This window comes from Pocillopora verrucosa, chromosome 2, assembly GCF_036669915.1.
Source record: "Pocillopora verrucosa isolate sample1 chromosome 2, ASM3666991v2, whole genome shotgun sequence".
Classification (NCBI taxonomy): Eukaryota; Metazoa; Cnidaria; class Anthozoa; order Scleractinia; family Pocilloporidae; genus Pocillopora; species Pocillopora verrucosa.
This window is the reverse complement of record NC_089313.1, coordinates 10,911,564-10,931,417: the sequence shown is the minus strand read 5'-3', so window position 1 is coordinate 10,931,417 and position 19,854 is coordinate 10,911,564. Positions and strand designations below refer to the sequence as shown.

General features: G+C 39.2%; 2 protein-coding genes and 1 long non-coding RNA gene across 6 annotated transcripts; 1 reads left to right on the top strand and 2 right to left on the bottom strand.

Annotated features, from left to right (window-relative positions):
• Positions 1-331: 331 nt before the first annotated feature.
• On the bottom strand, positions 332-3,834 carry LOC131771319 (uncharacterized). Of its 2 annotated transcripts, none has more exons than XM_059087090.2 (6): positions 3,656-3,834; positions 2,584-2,831; positions 1,865-1,992; positions 1,358-1,473; positions 884-999; positions 332-596 (listed from the first exon to the last, which is right to left on the bottom strand). In XM_059087090.2, the coding sequence occupies exons 1-5, from the start codon at positions 3,759-3,761 to the stop codon at positions 884-886; spliced, it is 714 nt and encodes a 237-aa protein (XP_058943073.2). In that variant the 5' UTR covers positions 3,762-3,834; the 3' UTR covers positions 332-596. The 2 variants fall into 2 exon arrangements, with proteins under 2 accessions (XP_058943073.2, XP_058943072.2); XM_059087089.2 differs by having other exon boundaries at positions 888-999.
• Positions 3,835-7,761: 3,927 nt separating this feature from the next.
• Positions 7,762-19,642, top strand: LOC131786373 (alpha-(1,3)-fucosyltransferase 11-like). Of its 3 annotated transcripts, none has more exons than XM_059103428.2 (3): positions 7,762-7,951; positions 9,524-9,584; positions 17,882-19,642. In XM_059103428.2, the coding sequence occupies exon 3, from the start codon at positions 17,922-17,924 to the stop codon at positions 19,146-19,148; it is 1,227 nt and encodes a 408-aa protein (XP_058959411.2). In that variant the 5' UTR covers positions 7,762-7,951; positions 9,524-9,584; positions 17,882-17,921; the 3' UTR covers positions 19,149-19,642. The 3 variants fall into 3 exon arrangements, with proteins under 3 accessions (XP_058959411.2, XP_058959410.2, XP_058959412.2); XM_059103429.2 differs by lacking the exon at positions 7,762-7,951 and adding an exon at positions 8,790-9,150; XM_059103427.2 differs by lacking the exon at positions 9,524-9,584.
• Positions 9,911-14,344, bottom strand: LOC131771259 (uncharacterized). Its single transcript, XR_010716640.1, has 3 exons — positions 14,067-14,344; positions 13,784-13,940; positions 9,911-10,597 (listed from the first exon to the last, which is right to left on the bottom strand). It is a non-coding gene; the product is annotated as an uncharacterized lncRNA (long non-coding RNA).
• Positions 19,643-19,854: the final 212 nt, after the last annotated feature.

Genomic DNA, 19,854 nt, shown 5'->3' with positions numbered 1-19,854 from the left:
TATTCTCTCAAAACAACATTTTACATTGGTGCTCGTTCAAGTACTTGTATGAGATATAAGGAATTTGTCAGGCTAGGTATGAAAATTTGTATCCATTACAGCGCCGGCCCTGAAGAAAACTAGTCGTGCTGGTCGAAATGTGGGTCTATCAAAAGTTCCGTTTGATTATATTTTCTTAGGAGCCCCTCAAAACTAAACGAGTTGTTACAGCCCAGGGTCAGATTAAAGGAAAGAAAAATAAAGGAATGGTGGCATTTTAATTAACTTCTATGAGAGCTTATAATGCATTACAATGTAACTTACATAACGAAACTGACAACGGACTCCAAAACGGTTCGCTAATAGTGAATACAAACAAACAAAGTCGAAAATACCACTGGTTCAAGACTAATCAATCGTGAAACAATGTTGGGATGTCAAGCATTGCAAGGAAGGGAATTTGCAACAAGTCACTGATATTTATGCCCCAGCAAACCAGATCTGTTCCCTCTTAATTCAGCCAACGAAGAACCACACTCGACATTCAAACGATCGCAGACTTTAAGTTCATTATGGCAGCTGTCGACGTGCCAAGATGTCAACTTCAATTCAGTCCACTATGAAAGAACAAAAAGTTATTTCCATGAAACGATTAAAAAATTAATAGTTCAATGGAAGTTTGATGAGACATAAAAGATTGATTACATGTGCAGTTTGGTGCTTGATGGGTTTAAAATATTGAGGATTTGCATACACGCTTAATGAAAAATCGTTAGCTACTCCTCAATTCTCTCCCTCATGTAACCGTGCAGAAATTGACATAAGTACCCGATTTGATACTTTTGATAAATTCTTGGGTCTTTGGGTTAGAAGAGAGTGACTAGGTATCAATGGACGTACTTACTTACGTCAAAATTTTGTCAATCATCCCATTCCATTGTTTTTCACTCCAGTTTGATGAGGCATCACCTCCAATAAATACGTCATTTAAAAAGAACGTAGGTGTTCCCATCACTGCCTCTGTGGAAAATACACGTAGAAACTTACCCATGATGCCTGATCTTGTGAACTGTAAATTCCCAGCAATAGATAGCTGAGCACTATTGCTCTTTGTTTTTTCCCCCTGCTGTATTTGCTTGCGACCATACACAATAAAATCGACGACGAAATCGCGCGCCGAAGGGTAAAGAGTCTCAAACCCGGCTGCAGATGTGTATATGTATTAATCGCAGCAAAGTTATCTCGGGAAATGCTCGTCATGCTCACTTAATGCAGTTTCGTATGTTAAAAGGGTCATCTACCACAGGTAAAGTTTTTCTTATAACCGCACCTGATGTTTTACTACCCCTTAAGGGGGCTCTTCACCTAATTAGCTTACTAGAGCAAGCGAATTTCCAAGCCATGCGTGCCTCGTACTCGATGTCATGACTTCTTAGTCCGTCACTCATCACCCTTGAGAGAATGCCAGCTCTTTTTGCCATCTGCGTGATAACTCTGGCAATTTGAATAACACAAGTTTTCATCTTAAACTGATAGAAGGATACAATGAACATATATGTTGTGAGGCACAAAACATAATCGAGTTATCAAAACCAGACAGTTATTGATACCGTTTAGTCAATTACAATTTCAACAGGAGCGGAAGGGGGGGGGGGGGGGGAAGAGAGTTGGGGTCATAAAGTGCGGACGACTTTCTCTTTGTCAATGAGAAGGGCCCTCTTGTATTCTTTAGCAAGACGCTAGTCAACATCATCATTGGTGGACTTCTTCTTCCACTCCTGCATCCTAAGAGACATTTTGTTTTTACCAAGGGGAATGGACACCGAATGCTCTTAAAAGCCGAAAACAAACTCGTGGAAATACACTTGCTTGACTGATCTCTTACTGTACAATATCCTCTGGGCTCATTGTCGAGGTCCTCGCCGAATTCTTGAGCTGATCTTGGTTTTTGAAAACATCATCCACCCATGGGAACAGTAAAGACGAATTGTAGGCTGCCACTGTGAACACACTCTGTGAAATAAAGTGTAAACAGGGTGCATGCCATGTCAAAGTTGAAGCAAGACCTACTTGACTTGAAGCCTGAAAAATGGCGACCTAACCGACAAATTTCGACATAGCACTCAGTGTTATGCTCAATGAACTGTCTTGTGTAAAACCGGGAATTACTTTAAAGACGCGTTTAAAAGTTCAATTTTTCCTCTCATTCCTTCCAGCCCCTCCCTTTCCCATTATGACCACGCCTCTTTGGAGTTAATACAAACTGGTGGTTGCAAATATTAGGCTCTATAAAAGGACTCACGGTACTAAAGGGGAATAAGGAAGAAAAAAGATGCCAAAGAATCCCTAATACTTAATACAGGGGTAGGGGTAGGAGAAGCTATAGTAACGGTTGAAAGGCCAACGAAGTTGACTTGTGAAATTGAAGTGTATGTAGCCAAGTGGAAGCGCTGCTCAGAAATCTAGTGACTGTCGTGAGGTTTCTATGTGATCATCTCGAAATTTCAAATAGCGTACCCTTGAAGAGGGCGTTTGCAAACAAATTTCCGAAGCCTTTGGACGTAAAGGCAAAATATGGAAGACCTCGACGCTGTCTAATGTTACCTTTAAAGCCCTGAAGGCGTTGTCAAAGTACGCGAGGGCGAAGAAATGAACTGTCAGACGAATCTTCGTTGGTCCATACTTGTTGGCAAGTTTCTTAATCATAGGCCAAACTCGCTTCGAGTCAGCACAAGTGAGATCAAGAAATGCTGATAAGTGAATCGCAGCGTTAGATTTTCCACCATTGAAAACGAACCCTGGAGTACGTCTGGGAAGAGGGAATGGCAACATCGGAGGGTCGACATCGTCGTCTTTGAGGTGAGCAAGAAGTAATCAAGAATGACGAATTATTTTGGTAACTTTTCTTGAATACCATGCTTTTAATTAGGGCTTAATATGGAACCTCTACCAGCAATATCAATACGCTATCCAGCAAACGGGCAGAAAAACGGGAGATCAGACATACATATCACCCTTAGAGAAATGAGTAACTGAGGTGGAGAACCACTCATCAAGTACTAAGTTTTTGGGGTCTTCATTTCATTCTCCTGCGCATCAAAAGCAAAGAAAATTGATTGCGAGTGGGCCTTGATAGTCTCACTTGATTACCAACATGTACCGACATTAAATTCTGTAATGCTCTGTGTCGATACTGATTGGTCTCCAGTTTCTGAAACTGGTTTAACGTGACAGCAAGTATGAATGTAAGCTTACTCAGCCAAAATGAGTAACCTTTGAACTTCTGTGAACTAATACAATCATAGCGGCAAAGCGTATTTAGTTCAACCGGGTTTACCTGAATGTAAATCAGAAACGGAGGACTGAAAACTGAAATTTTTCCCAGCCGGATTCAATTATTCACTAACTTGTATATTTGAAGTCGACAAGCATCGATTTAGCAGCTTCTAGGAGGAAAAGCCATTTAAATCGTGTTTAAGAAAACAGCTCAGTTTAAAACTTTAAAGGCTTGGTATGAATAAAGTATTATTTCCATTACGACTTGGAGGATCCAATGATGCTAACTCACTGTTGCCTGACCTTTATGTGACGAGTTTTCACTTCAGAAAAATCCATCCAATTATTAGTAATTTCGATGTTTAATTTTTGAAGATTATATATTCGTAAACGTACTTACCTTTGGAATTAGAAGCGAACACAGTAACAAGGAATCCGAATACCACATAAAGTTTTAAGGGTTCGGATCCACGGGGTCTGATTGAAGTTGTATTCAAGAGGCTCATAGTTAACGGGGGAATGTCGGCGCACCAAGTAACGCCGCACCCTCAAGATTTTGGGCCGCTAAACACTAGTGGAAATAGCCATGAAGTTATGCTAAAGCGAAGAAAAACAAACGACTAAAATTGCATTTGTAATGGACCATGTTTGAAGAAGCTGTTGTCATTCACCAATCAAAACGTGCCTAAGAATGAGGACTCACTTAAATGAAGGACAGGAGGCTATTCATTAAACAAATCCATAGAAGGATTTAAATTACGGTAAGAGGCATTCATCGCGATTTATTGAAAAAAGGAATCATGGTGTAAGCACTTCGGGCATGACGGAATAATAAGACTAATAAAAAAAGCTCCATTTCTAAGAGTAATTCTGCATGCACGATAGTAAAACTGAATCGAAACATTCCACGTGGCCGCTTAGAAAAAAGAAAGATACAAGAGTTATCATATGATTTTTGCCACTGTGCGATTTACTTATATTTTCCTTCACCTATGACGTTTGGGATAATGGATCACGATAATGACATAACACTGAGCTTCTGCTCGCTTTGTAGGACGTGAGTCCAAATACAGCTGTGACGTTTTTGTTCGACATTGAATTAATGCTTTTTTCCTATGCATATTATTTTCTTTAGACTTCCTCGATAAAGTCCACAGTGAGGCTCTCGTCTTACCTACCTATCATAACAGAGAGATCAATTCGTGGTAGCTTGATACTTCTAGTATATCCTTGGTGTAACATTTCTTAAATTATTCCTTGTTCACAAATCATGAGCAGTCGTTGATTTTTGTTCTAAATGACTCGGAGTTATACCTGGCAAATGGCTAAGAGATTGTCAGCCAATTAAAAAGGTGGTCAAAAATCCAAATAAATGCCCTAAAACAAGTGGAAAATAGAGGGTAGATACCCTGGTGTGTTCGCAACGAGTAGTGGACAGGCTTTTTTGGGTTTAGATGGCCTTATGCAAGGAATATCCTTGGTGAGTCCTATTGTGGCAGATAACCATGGGAAGGTTTGAGAGTTGGTGAAGAGATAAGTTGGTGAAGAGATAAGTTGGACAAAGTAATCTTTAAGCAGCACCTTGTGCAAGTTTCCTAAAGACAAAGCACCAGAGGCAGTTAATTAGGGTTTCTCCTGGTGAACCTTAATTATATCTTGAGGAACCCAGTCTCTGTGAGTTGTTACGGTATAATCTAACCGACCGAAAAACACTACAATCGCACAAACTCAACTACTTTATTAAACAGTGAGTAATGTTCTTAACAAGGAGCGACTCCTAAAAGCAGTACAATACTTATCGTTAATAAAATTAATTAAGCCCACCACAGTCTATATCCCAGCTCACCACTGACACAATCTCACTGCTGTCTCCAAAGCTCCTTGAAATAAGCGGTCTTCCGCAGTAACTCTCTCTCGGTATAGCTTTCAAAACAGTCGTAGCTCCGACAACAACTCTTACTACTACATAAGTGAGTCTTTATATATATTCGCAAAGTGTTCTGGAACATTCCAGAAGCTTACGTAAGAACTATTTTAGTGATAATACTAATAAATGGGTGACTTGATGCAACTTTCTCCAATGGTCTACCACTGAGCCACTGAGATTCTATGGTGATCAAGGCGCATTACGAAGTTCATATATGACACCCGTCCTGCATACAGCTAAGATCAGCAATGTCGATAGCGTCTAAACTTCTCATGGGATCCCTTACACTGAATGATGACGAAATGGAATTTTATCATGGGATGTTCGAATTACCATCAAACTTCAACTTACCAGAAGTCTCGTTTAATCTTTAATTTATCGGCTTCCTTCTCCTCAGAAGAGGACAAATCACTATAGATTATAATTTCATCGCATTTTCCATTTGATAACATTTTCATAGATTTATAGTTTGTTTTAGTTACCTGAAAAGCAGCGCACGGACTCTGGAATGCACCTGCGAGGTCCACCACCCAAATGAATAATAATGAGTTATCGACAGTGTATCCACCTAGAAGCTTATACGATTGTATCACTATTACCAATCTCTGTTACATTTTTATACAATATCCTTTTATAGTTCGATATCATTGCTTTTTATATTGTAGATTCATACTTTTTTTATTGCAGTTTTTCATTTTTATATAGTAGTTTCTTAATAATGGTTTATTTACAGTGTATCAACCTAGAAGCTCTTCACCTGTTAAGATACTACGATATAAAAATGAAAAACTGCAATAAAAAAGTATGAATCTACAATATACAAAGCAGTAATATCGGAACACTAGCCAATAGAAAGCCGTCATCAGTAAATCTGACCTGTAAATAACCCCAATCAACAGTTTACTGTGTTTGTTTTTCCCTTAGAGCTCCAGCCATAAGTGCTCCAGGTCCGGCTGAGTTTTTTCGATGTCAAAGCACCGTCTATAGGCAACGTTTTTTTTTTTATGTAGGCACCCACTCCCCCACTTTTTGTGGCCACACGATGGCGAAATTCTGTAGCATACCTATCTATTGACACGTAGTCAAGCAGTTCCTTTTGATCTCGCAACCATGTTTCACTAAGTAAAGCAACATCCAATGTACATGTCTTAATCGTAAGTAGAAACTCTTTGAAGGTTGACGTCATTGCTTGAGTATTCAGATGCATGACTTTAAGATTACTGCAGTTGGAGGATTTCTTTAATATTATCAACCAAGATTTCATCAAGAAAAGTGTCAGTGGTTGTCCAACTCAGAGCATGTGTGGAAAGGCAGTAAGGATACTAAACACTGGCCACATGTCCATGTCAGTGGTGTGTCGGCACGGACTTGCTTTACGTTAAAGGTAGCGACTCTAGAACAGCGAGCATGTGTTAATGACATGCAGACCTCGCGAAGGACACGCTTTTGATTTTTCCGAACTGTTTTCTCAAAAAAAGGACAAATAGCAGCAAAAATGTTGCGGTCACTCATTCTTTTATTTTTGGACGTGTCAGGAGTTGGGCTGGGATTTGATGCAATATCTCCAATAGACATTAACAGCTGATAGGTACCCACACTATTAGGACAATATGTTGTTCTCGACGCATGTCTCTTGGCCCTTTTAGCGCCCGAAAAAGCGCATTTACTTTACCGCTAACCGACCCCGCCTACGGACACACATGGGAAAGTGACAGAGCCCACTGTATTACAGAATGAACAATAGTATCTTATACGATGGTTCAGGAGGCTCACAGTCCAGTTTTATTTTTTCACAGTCCAGTTGTATTTTTTTCACAGTCCAGTTTTATTTTTCCACAGTCCAGTTTTATTTTTTTCACAGTCCAGTTTTACTTTTTTACAGTCCAGTTTTATTCTTACACAGTCCAGTTTTAATTTTTAATTTAGTTTCCAGCTCTCTATATTGAGACGCAACCGCTATACGCATGCTCACGTGCTGTGAAGGCTTTTAGCGGGAATTTTAACACTACCAGTTTGTCTTACCTGATTCACGAAGTGAAGAGATGCCTTGTTGCATGTGAACGCGTTTTATTTTTCGACCACGGCTGAGCGGGTTACCTCACCTACCTGAGGTCCCCCACCTCCATGTAAACAGGCCCTTAGGCGGCTGTGATTCCAAGTAAGCATTCCAAGCCAAAAATATAAGTCGGTGCTCATTCAGGCGATAAATTAAAATATCTACGGAATCGTGAGAGATTTGTCGCGCTGGCTGACTTCCATTCTCCTTGAGTTTTCAACAAAAGCAGAAGACAAAGGGTCATTAGCCAAGAATCCAGTCCTATTGTTAAAACGAGGAGTCAAAAACATTTCTGAAGGACAAGGCCACTGCTGAATCAGACCCAAGAAGTCCATTTCTTTGCACACATGGCGGCTAAAGTCCGCCAAAACTTCTCCCAGAGACACTCTGGTACCTTAACGGTAGACTCTCTCAGTTGCGTGTAGTAGGGAGCAACTTCAGAATACCCGGCCACTCAATTTACATGTCATTGAATAAGAATAGCTTCTATTGTGTTAGGCCTCAATCTTCAAAGCCTCCTGACACATGTAAGTGAGGCGGATCAAAGTGGCCGGGTATTCTGAAGCTTAGTAATCGCGCTACTAGCAGCAAAATAGGCAAAATCGAGGAGAAGAGGAAAAGAGTGAAAGCATGCAGCAGATTGGATGGGTGTGAGAGTGAACTTCATGGCTAAATGTTCGAGAGAGCATCATTTTCCGTCGAAATCGGCTGAGGTAAGAATAGTCATGTTGATGTTTTAACTTGAACCATGAGCTTTTCTATCTTTAGTCTCAAACTATAGGATGTCTGTCTTTCTTTCCTACGATCGCTGAAAACGAAGCTAATTGATCTCGAAGCTGTGAACGGCCGTCTAGCTCTTTCGATAGGAATTACAACTGTTCTGTTAAAATAATCACGAGGCATTTTCCTTCGACTAAGCATGTTATTGTGTGTTTCACCACCCTATTTGCACCTTGTTATATAAAATCTCAGCGACTCTTCCTTACATTTGGTTGACATGAGTTAAGAGTTGTTGCACATGCATGCATGTAAATGAAATTCACGCGAAAATTTAACCGCATGAAAGAGTTTTTCTACCATAGCGACTCTAGTGAATTCGGCAATTTTCAGTTTCTTCAATCATGAAAGTCAGCGAACTTCTACTCCAAAATCTTCTCAAAATTACACGCCAACAATATCCGTTTTGGTGATCCAGTCGTTTACTGTTTACATTAGATTATGGCTCACGAAATGCCTCCCTGGAAAATATCTGAACCTACCTACAAAGCCCTTTCAAGATACGCGAAAACTTGCATAATGTCGTAGTACTTAACACTTACAAAGCACTAAATTATTGAGATTAAAGGCAAGTTAAGCCGAAGGAAAATATAAATTGGGCCAACCAAGTTCCTTCAAAAAAATAGAAAGTAATATCGATTTTCTTTTGGTTACTGTAATAAAAATTTTCGATCAGTATATTGGATTTTCGGTCAGTACATTGAAAAATCGGAATCTTTTTGATGGGTATTTACTGGCAGAAAGCCCGGTTTTATTTATTTATGCTACCCGTGGGCCGCCTTGAAGTACGCTTATATAAATATATGTCATTGTTCCTTGAAGCGGCTGGTCATCAACAGTCGTCAAGATAAGGTTAATAGCCTCAAGTTTTTGTTCCCAACGCAAATTCCTTCAACGACCATATCAATTCATTAGACAAGAAACGAGCAGAAGGGCATCTTGCTGCGCATGTCCTGTAAATTTTAGTTCGATGCGAGAAACCGCTGGCATGCGCCTGTGTTGGTAATCGCGAAAGAAAAGAAGCAGGAAAATACTTCGGAAAACAACAATGGATCGAGTATTTGAGACAACTTTTCTCGTCATTTTTCCCGCTGTAACTTAGATGGAAGCGGCGAAGTCTTAAAATTGTTGTGTGGTATGTGGTAGGAAGTTCCCTTAAGGAACTTAAAAGATTTTGTTCTTACAATTTCCGCAATTCCTTTGGGAACATCCAGATTAGAGGCCGAATAGATAAGTTGCGAGATATCCACGGGCATGTCTTTTGATTTTTTTGGGCGATCAATGTAGATGATGTTATTTGTGAAGGATGCAAGTGGCCTGTCGAAGAGCACAAACGAATTGGATGTTATACTTTTATCGTGTCATTGCTATCTCAACCTATCGTTGATCATTTTAAGTACTCACTTTCCTGTGGGCGTTTTTTAGAGCTTCAACTGTACTGCAAGTGCAACGTTCTTCCAATTTTAGCGAGAAATTACAGTTTACAGAAGTTTATGTTTTTTTTCAAGTGAATCCCAACCGGCGGGGCCGATTACTAAAACAAAAAGGGCCAATGTCAAGTTAAGAAAGGTGAGACAACGTTAGTACTAGAGATACGGTCGTTGCATGAAAGAGCTTGTTAGGAATGGAGGAATAATTATGGATTTTATCAGAGTAAGGAAAAGTCTTTTCAATCATTAGTCTTGGAAATATCATTAGATATGATCAATGATGCGGGGAAACTGTGAGTTAAAACAAGTGCTAGTTTGGGCTTCCAGTTGTAATATGAATAGTCAACTAAATCAATTATTTCCTAATCACATTCATTCTATCATTTCCACTGCACAACAAAATCGTTTACACTCTTTTTAACCTTATTCTCCAACCCTTTAAATTACAAGAGTTATGTGACAATTTGATGGTCTGAAAAGACTCTTATTACATGCTCAACAATAAAGAACCAGTAAGGCTGATATTTAACAGTGAGGATAAAAAACAAAATATTTCCAAAAGTCTTTTTTTCCTGGGAACAAGACTAAATAAGGTCAGATGAAACTAGTGTGAAGAGGTTCGTAGATCCCTTTAGGAAAACAGATGATTTACATCTATCAGATTTTAGAGAATTGAGACTTATCTCAAAAGGGGACTTTGACATTACATAATTTGCAGTAACGGGCATCAGGTTGGATGCCTATTTGAGGAAATTTATAGTTTACTAGCCGGGGGTTTGGTTGTGCCAATTTTATGGCAGACAAATCATATTCCAGACACTTAAAAAATTTTATAGCTCTCACTGGAAGCTCAAACACTCTCAGGGAACGTGACAATACTTCACCTGATATCTCCTCCTGTTCTTTTCCAATGAAATTTTGACAAAACTTTCAAAAACTTTTTTGGTAATTTTACAGTTGCAAAAAAAGTATGCATGTAGCATAAACTAGTCGAGGGAAGTTGCCTGGAGAGAATAAAAGATTGATAATTTATGCCAGTAGTAAGCTTCTGGTACTAAAGAAAATCTCTTGAATACCAGCTTGTCGCAATAACCGTCGCACCTATTCACTCTGTCAATAGTACCAACTATATGTAGTGGTGTCACTTCACATCTCCCTAAACAGCAGAGAACATAAAAGTTAATTCCTATCATCAGTCCCAAATAAGAAATAAAAATTGAAGGTATCTGGTGATTTCGCCAACGAGTGATTTCGCCAACGTCACGTTCGTCAACGTCTTAGGTCGCCTCGCCAAAGCGAAAAGTCGCTTCGCCAACGTCCTACTTGTCACTTCGCCAATGTATTAGTTTACTCTAGATAAAGATTTACCATTACTTCTTCTTGCTTCTGTGTGTTATTTACTTGACTGAGCTGACTTGATTTCCCCGTTCGAACTTAGTTTCCTTCCGTTATTTTGTTCGGACTTAGTTTCCTTCTCTTGTACGCGCAACTTAAAACACAGTGGGCCCACATAAATGCACGGCACGCCACGCGTCACCGGCGCTGTATGTTGCTGAATTTAACTTAGAGCCATAAAGTCGCGTGTGTGCAACCTTTTCCTTAAGTTCTTCTATAAGGTTTATTTGTCGATAACAGAGATTTATATAATTACCTTTGAGACTTCTAGAACAGAGATTTATATAAATACATTCTAGACTACCACTACTACTAATTCTATAACTCCAGCGCATATTATAACTTCGATCAAGAGTATATAAGTATTACAAGAAACACAGTCAAGAAACACAGTCAAGAAACACAAATACCAGCAATAATGTTGTTTAGGTGGGTGGTGCAACTGACTCGTGAGGAAACAGCATTTTTTCCGACGCTTGTATATTACCATATGAATAGACGCGTAAACTCATTGTGTTGAAATTTGTTGATTTTACCCTATTGTTCTAAATAAACCAATCCAATTGCTTGAAACTAACTGATATGATATTTCGATCCTTCGAAGTGTATAAAACACACTGACATGCGAATGATGGTCATTTCAGACAATTACGACACTCTACGATTCATAACGAATTATCTCGGAAACCTTTATATCGGAATACTATCAGGATGGCTACTGCGTAGATTTTAAACTGTATTGTTTGTCACGAACTGGTAAGGCCTCGGCAGCAAGCGGTTCAGTGCGATGGATGTTTTCGCTGGAACCATCGAATGTGTAACACCGGTAAGTTATATTTAGTTATATATTATTATATAAGATTATAAGTTGATGGAGGAACTATTGTTGCTTATCTTACACCTAACAGAAGACATCTCCTAAAAGTAAAAAAAAACTCAAACCATTACGCTCTCTCTTTTTTTATATAAAAATCTGGACGAGAAACATTTCTTTTTTTTTACTTGGCCTAATTAGATTTTTACTTTGATTCGAAAGGTATATCGCAAGAGCTTTACCGGGCCGCTGTTCGTGACGGAAAAGAAATCGACTGGCAGTGCGCGGTGTGCGAGTCCTATGCAGATCAGCCTGATGCAGAGAGCACCCGAGTCGAGGACATGGAGAGGACATGGATTCTTTCAGCAATGATCACGAAATGGTAAGTACTTGAACTTACATTTAATTTGTCTCAAGTCTCTTAAAAGCTTAAGTTCAATTTTCAGACAGAAAATTACGTTACCCTTTTTTATAAATAAGAATGTACCTTATAAGCATAAGTATTAAAGGGGCAACGGAAACCTAAAGAAATGGTCTATTTTCATCAAAATAACGGTGCCAGTGCAATAAAGCTTTCCATTTTCACATGCAAAGTAGCTTAAAATGAATAGCAGTTTCATGTTCCTTCCTAAATAAACCCCAAGGTTCTTTATTTTCTAGGTTCTTATACGCGGGTTTTTACTGTAGTTAAGTGTTGCGAAAAAGTGTTGTTTTTGTAGTCAATGGAGTACTTCAACTAATTGCACTTGTTTTATCCTTTAGCCCTACCCAAACCTGAGTACATCGCGCGAGCAGCCAACCGTCTACGCCAGAAACTACGAGAAAACCGCTGCTCAACTACTCAGGACGTGCTCGCGTTTGAATGGACCAGCGCGCTCTAACTGATCATGAACGAACTGAACTAGCGTGAAGTAAGCTGAGAATCAGAAGGTTTTGTAAATAGGTTTTGACTAAAGCATTTTTTGAATCAGAAGGTTTTGTAAATAAGTTTTGCATTGAAAATATTTTGTGAATCAGAAGGTTTTGTAAATAGGTTTTCCACTAAAAAATTTTGCACTTGTAAATATTTATAAAAGTACGTATTGCAATTAAAGTGTTGTTGATATTGCACTTATTATATTTTATTTCTGACTCGTTTTGAAGGCTGGAAAACAAACTCTGATTGCTTATGAAAAATGGTAACTCGTTAATTCACATCGTAACGCATTTTTCAAGTAAAATTTTGAGTTATACTTTTTTGGAACACATTTGGAAGCCATCGGAGTTTGTTATTCAACAGTTTTAAATTACCGCGATGTTAGTGCCCACACGCCGGCTTTTTCTGGATCTGTCAAAAATATGCAAATTGTTTGGAAGTCAGCCAAGCGAAACAAGCATTAACTTAAAAATGTTCTGACCCAAGTATCAACATCACATCAGTAAGCACCCTTTTTACTAAGTTATAATTAGATATTTGGCGTTGGCGAAGTGACCAGTAGGACGTTGGCGAAGCGACCAAAGACGTTGGCGAAATCACCGCAATTCAAATTGAAGGATCAAGACATTTCTGACAAAGTTAGATGCAAGTCAAACAGGTATGAAGACATTTTAATCTGAAATTCGTTTTCAAATACGAGAGAAATACTGTAATTAACATTCTAAAGAAACAAGGAGTTCCAGTCCCTTGAGTAATTATCCATTTGTTGCATCACTCGTCTCATATTTTAAGAACCAGAGAAAGTTTGATAATTTTAATCTGCGAGTTTCATAGTGCACTTCAACTCAAAATTCACTTCGCATGGCAGAAGTATTGTACTGAAATAAACAAGAGAGAATGAAGCTGATGCCATTCGTTTCGAATAACACATGAACATGAAGAAAACGGCACCAGTTTAAACTAATGAGACAAAGCCCTCGTATTTTTCTGAGGTTAATGAACTGGTTAGACCGAAAGCTAAATAAATAAACAATGAACTGACAGTGGTGAGGGATTTGGGGGCCATGTGATAAATAAGTTTTGCCGAAGTTTATCCTCTAGTTAGCACTTCAAGCCCAAAAAGGCAATTAAAAACATTCTCACCAAAAAACAGCACGAAACTAAGATAAAACCGGAGATGATTGAGGTAAGACTATAACCGTTGTTAAGACACATGCCATGTACAACAGACTTAGAGAGCAAAAAGGCCAGAGACACTCGTGAGCCATGACTTGGAAAATCCACCTCGACCTGCCAAAAACGAATTCGCCGAAGGTTGTTGTGAGAGCAACTCAATCCTGAGGCTGGAACATTTTTTAAAGCCTTGTATCCTAAGTGACCACAAAAAGAAAGAAAAGACGATGTTATTTGAAGTGATTTGAAGCTTGGGGGCCACCTCAAACTTTACGCAATTTTATTTCAAAGTTGAAGTAAAGTAAGATCAAATTCTAAACTACCTTCTATTACCGAAACGAATATCTCACGATCGTCTCCACGTACAACTTCGTAATTCATAGAAGTAAGACATGAACATCTTGAGATTAACCTTGAAGATTTGTAGTCTCATATGCACATCTTGATCGTCAGTAAATCAAATCTTAAACTTCAAGTTTTCGGCGTTTTGTTCGCACTTTGATCATTAAAATATACTCATCCGAAGAGCCAGCAAACACCACGAGTATCCACAGAGTTAGAAATGGTGGTAAACTTGTCATACACTTTCATCCCTCTCCAAAAAATATGACAAAAAGGTGTCGATCACCCAGTTGAAAATGGCGCCGAACGCGCCGAACAAACTTTATTAGCGCATGCGCAGCGAAATGCCTTCAAGAAACATACAAACACAGGTATCTTGGCTTGTCAAGACTCAATCAATCAAAACGCAGGGTTTTCATTGGCATGTAAAACCGTTTTAAATGAAAAGGATGAAACCCTGATCCCATTTTTTTATTCATTAATATAGTCAACTTTTCTTATCTGTCGTTCAAGGCCTATTGTATTTATAGCATTAGCAAAATAATTCAAGATTGCTTTCCGTGTTTCACTCGTTCGCTGCACTCACTCGTGAGCTATCGAGTTAGACACTCGAAGAGGAATTCCATTGCTACGTGTATTATTCTCTATTCAGTCACATCAAACGGTGGAAAACTGTATCACAAGCCAGGCGTTGTACTAAGTTCGAGCGCGAGTCAAGTTCGAGTTACCTCAAACTTTCGTATTTTTGCTTTTTTTGTTCTTTATTTTCTTTCTGTATTTTGGTTTGATTTTTGTGCCAAAATGATGCACTAGGATCCAGGGATAAAAGTTGGCTATGTTTTTGTCTCGTTTGAATGAAATTAGTGGGGGTTGCGAAAAGATAGTACTAGTATCTGAATCGTTTTGGAGTAATTCAAAGTTTTTAAGAATGATAGATTTAACTGCGTGGTTGTGAGAGTGAATGGATGTAGTCAGTGTTTTCATTTTCAGCCGTTTGTAGTGCTGACTGTCGATTTGTTTGTTGGGCGCAGTGGTGGCCCGTTTGAACCACAGAAAAAGGATAGCCACGTGTATCGAAAAATTAGCCCATTGCTTCTGATTTTTCGGAAAAATCAGAGTCGTCACTACATAAGCGACGAAGTCTGAGAAACTGTGAAATAGATACAGAATTCTTGACGTGTGATGGATGCGAAGATGAATACAGCAAGTAACTATGTGAATCTGTAGGTTTGTAGTAAACACTAGTGCATAAACTGTTGCCTTCATTTGAAACTTTGATGTCTAGAAAGCTAAAGAAATTTCCTAAGTATATTTAAGAGCCGGGTGAAAGGAATTGAAGGTGGTTATAAATTGAGTGAGCTCCTCTCTGGTAGAGGAGGTAGCGCTGATGCTTTCGTCAATGTAAGAGTTTAGGTTTGGGGCCATGGTATTGACTAAAAAATTGATGTTCGATAAAACCTACGAAAAGATTTGCTTAGCTGGGTCCCATTTTAGTACCCATGGCTACGCCATTGACTTGTTTGTAGTAGTTACCACGGAGTGAAAAGTAATTGAATGTAAGTACTTTGATCGAAAAAGTGTTTGAGGGCCCGGAGACCTTCGTCATTGAGAATGAAAGTATAAAGAGATGTAATATCCACAGTGAAAATAAGTTTGTTTTGGCCAGGGAAATTAAATCCTTTCATTCATAACGTAAAGAAAATATCGGGACCCAAGAGATCCATAAAGATCATTGATCACTTTACGTGTACCTCCGCCAATATCATTTACTGCATAACTTGCACTTATTGCAATAAATTATAGATTGGTGAAACAGGAAGACGACTAGATTCCGAGAACACCTTCGCGACGTAAAAAAATTGACGAGGACGCATCCAAGCCAGTCGCCAGACAGTTTAATCTCCCTAATCATTCTAAACAACATATGGTAGCCTTATTGCGATCTTTCCTAACATCTAGGCAGTTTGGAAAGCTGCAAAACACTAGAATAAAAATTTATCTTCCAAATCGGCTCTCTTAATCCCTACGGTATCAACGAGCGCTTTCCATTCAACTTATTTATTCCTGAAGATTTTAGATATATGAAAATTCACATATTTGCACTGCGGTGGAAAGATGGAATTAAGAGATCCTCGCAGCTAAGAAACACTACTGAAACGAGTAGTTGTTAATAGGACCTGAAAAAAATTTTCAGGCCCGTATGGGATTTGAACCCATGACCTCTGCGATACCGGTGCAGAGGTCATGGGTTCAAATCCCATACGGGGCCTGAAAATTTTTTTCAGGTCCTATTAACAACTACTCGTTTCAGTAGTGTTTCTTAGCTGCGAGGATCTCTTAATTCCATAATTTATTCCTGTTTTCTCGTCACCATACTCCCACCAATAGCGTAACTCCATTTTCCGCATATAAACCCACACACAACCCACACTTCTTCCATTTGCTCTGACGAAGGGCTAACGCTAGAAACGTCAGCCTTTTTAACTCTTTACGGTGGCCAATTTACGTTTTCAACTCAGTCGTTAACACTAAATTACCTGCCATAATAGATGCAATGTTCGCAGCAGATATTGCTGTTACGGTAGGAACACTATACTCCTACAAACCCAAATACTTTATGAAACAACGCGTAATATTCATACTAAGGAGCGACTCCTAATGACAAGACAGTAATTATCCGTAACAACCTGAATTGATTAACCCACCCCAAACTAGAAATTAACTCACCACTGACACAATCTCACAGTTGTCCTCAAAACGAACAGTCTTCCACAGTAGCTCTCTCTCTGTTTTGCTTTCCAAACAGTCCGTCACTCCTGACAACCACAACTACTTCTACACGACTGAGTACTTACACACATTTACAAACTATTCCAAAAAAAATTCCGGCAGCTTACAACACAACTTTTTGGTTGTATGATATCATAAACACGTGACTTAATAGAGTGTTCCAGAAAGTTCCATGGCATGAAAGTGGAAATTTCGTGTATGCATGTCAGCATCACTAGGTATTCTAGAAATTTCTAGATATTTATTTTTACAGTAATCATCCATAACACCCTTCCCCTTCAAGACAAGAAAGTTTGCAAAACTTTCTTGCAAAAACCTCGTATTCTTGAGAGGCAGTTTGCAATAACATTGTCCATTCCTTTCATGTGTCTCATGCTTGAAATCTACTCTTAATTGCAACATTAAACTCCACTAACCTCGGCAATTGTTGATTATTGTCTTTCAACTCGTGTATAAGGACAGGGGGGTTGTGATCACTAAAAACAACAACAGGCAAACTTTAGGAACAAACGTAAACTTCGAAATGTTGTAGTGCTTAGTTTAGTGCCAAACATTCTTTCTCGATGGTAGAATAGCTCCTTTGACTTTAGTTGAACTTCTTGAAAAAATGAAAAACGATTTTTCCACACCGTGATCATACTATTGCAACAGCACGGAAAAGCGGCAACATCATTTGCATCAAGAGCCAACTTGCACGGGGATTTGAAATCAGGCGCTGTCAATACAGTGGCTCTCTATAACATGGCATACAATTCCTCGAGCGCCTTCTCACATCGGTCACCCCACTTTAACTTTACCTTCTTACTGAGTAATCGCGTCAACGTTTCTGTTAGGTTAACTGTATGGAGTGGCACTGGGGTGTACCCCTGACTTACACCAGTGGATGACTTCACAGAAAACATCAATGTGTCACTCATTGTTAATGCACCTCCCTGGTTTCCTAGAGGAAAGACTCAGACAAGCCGCTCATTCTCCTAATAACCTTAAAAAATGTTGTTATTTACAGGTAACCTGTACTACGACGTAAACAAAAGATTTGTCACGGAATGGGAGGAAAAGAGTACGCTCTAAAGTGTACGCTTGGCTTGATATTGTTTGCAGTGCTACTGTGGCAACTTGAGACAAATTATTTTCCCTCGAATGAAAATTCCACCTCCATGATACCAGTTGCTGTATGGAAAACGAAAACGGATGACATGAAGGAACCTGTTAAGGATAGTTCAAAGCTAAAGATAAAAACTGCAAAAATCACAACACAGCACGGCATAAATGTAACAACCGAAGGATCAGAGACAAAGCGTTGGCTTGTAGTATATTGGTCAACGTTTTTTGGAAGAAGGCTCAATCTTCACGAAACATTTGAAAAAGGTGACTGCCCAGTACCGTGTGAGTGGACTAGTGACCAATCCAGAGCAAAAGAGGCAGATGCCTTTTTAGTCCATGCCAGGGACCCACGACCAGACCCACCAATAAAATCAGTGCCTTGGATTCTGCAGACTCGAGAAAATCCAATTTACACACCGGTATTGTACGACGCCAGCTTCATGTCGAAATTTAGCTACTTGAAAAGTTATCGGCTGGACTCAGACTTTCCAGATCCCTCTGTCTTGCTGCCTGGTGTAGCACCCCCTGTTCCTTTTAAGAATAAGACTGGGCTCATCATGGCAGCTTTCTCAAATTGCGAGGTAGTTCGAACCGAGTACATGAGGCAGCTAATGAAGTTTGTAAAGGTTGATTCTTTCGGCGCCTGTCTAAGGAACAATAATAGTCTAGTGGGCAGGTATGGCAAAAACAAACAGGGCACTAATTTCATAGATGCTAAATCCATGCTGGCCAGACAGTACAAGTTCAGCCTGGTGTTCTTCAACCAAGACTGTGATTATTTTGTGGATGCTCAACTACACCACGCAATGGATGCAGGCTCGGTTCCTGTCGTCATGGCTACAGATAAGCTGGATGAGTTTCTACCCGGGCCCTATCTTAACCGTTCAGTGATAAAAGTGCGTGATTTCAAGAGCCCACAACTGTTGGCTGAATACCTCCAGTATCTTAGCAACAACGAAACCGAGTACAATAAATATCTGGAGTGGAAGTGGAAAGGATATGGCAACATCAGTGGAACTGCTATCGGAAATTATTGGATGCCAAAGTATCCATTGTATTGTCAAGTTTGTGTTGCAGTTTCGAAAGGGAAAGGACACAAAGAGGGTCTGAAACCATTCAATTGCAAACCAAGGAAATTTGAAAACTGGGGAATTACAAAAGGAGCTTAACTTAATGGTAATGCTTTTGACGTTATAGAGGTTCTGACAACTAAGAATAAGGAAAATGAACGCGACCTTCAAACTGAAGTTGGTCACTGTGTTGTACAAGTGTGTAGCTCAAAACAAAAGTGTAAACAACAAAATATAAAAATGGGAAGCTGCATTAAAACATTGAGTGGCAAGTGAATTAAATTAGAAGTAGACCCAACATTCCGTTTGGTAAGCATACCTAAGAATTTAGGGAGGGGATTGATGTCAACTCAAATTAAACCCAATTTTTTAGCAAAGCGCATTGCCCGTGAAATCTTAAACAGGAATCTACTCAGATACTTTTAATTAACGAGAGAATTTCGTCGCATCAAGTAACGCTGCACTCTCGAACAAGACTGATCAAAGGGCCCCATGTCTAAGAGTAATTCTGCTTTCACGACGGAAAAAGTTGAAGCACTTCACTGTTATCTGTGCGATATACATTTGTTTTCCTTTACCTGTAACCCCTTGCGAAATGGCTTTTGGAATTCCTAGGAATTCCTAGGATTTTCCTAGGAATTCCTAGGAATTTATTCCTAGGAATTCCTAGGAATTCCTAGGAATTCCTAGGAATAAAGGTGTGAATTTTCACGGTAAATTCGGACTGGGAATTCCTAGGAATTCCTAGGAATTCCCAACCATAACAACTCTGGTTCTAAAAACCTAGAAATTCCTAGAAATTCCC

What these genes read in the sequence shown, in the direction of transcription:
- LOC131771319 (XM_059087089.2), bottom strand. Translation starts at nt 3,761, where the DNA reads ATGAGCCTCTTGAATACAACTTCAATCAGACCCCGTGGATCCGAACCC. An exon ending in GTTCGCTTCTAATTCCAAAG is followed by an intron (nt 2,832 to 3,655) that starts GTAAGTACGTTT and finishes CTCACCTCAAAG; the next exon opens with ACGACGATGTCGACCCTCCG. An exon ending in ACGCCTTCAGGGCTTTAAAG is followed by an intron (nt 1,993 to 2,583) that starts GTAACATTAGAC and finishes TTTATTTCACAG; the next exon opens with AGTGTGTTCACAGTGGCAGC.
- LOC131786373 (XM_059103427.2), top strand. Translation starts at nt 17,922, where the DNA reads ATGGGAGGAAAAGAGTACGCTCTAAAGTGTACGCTTGGCTTGATATTG.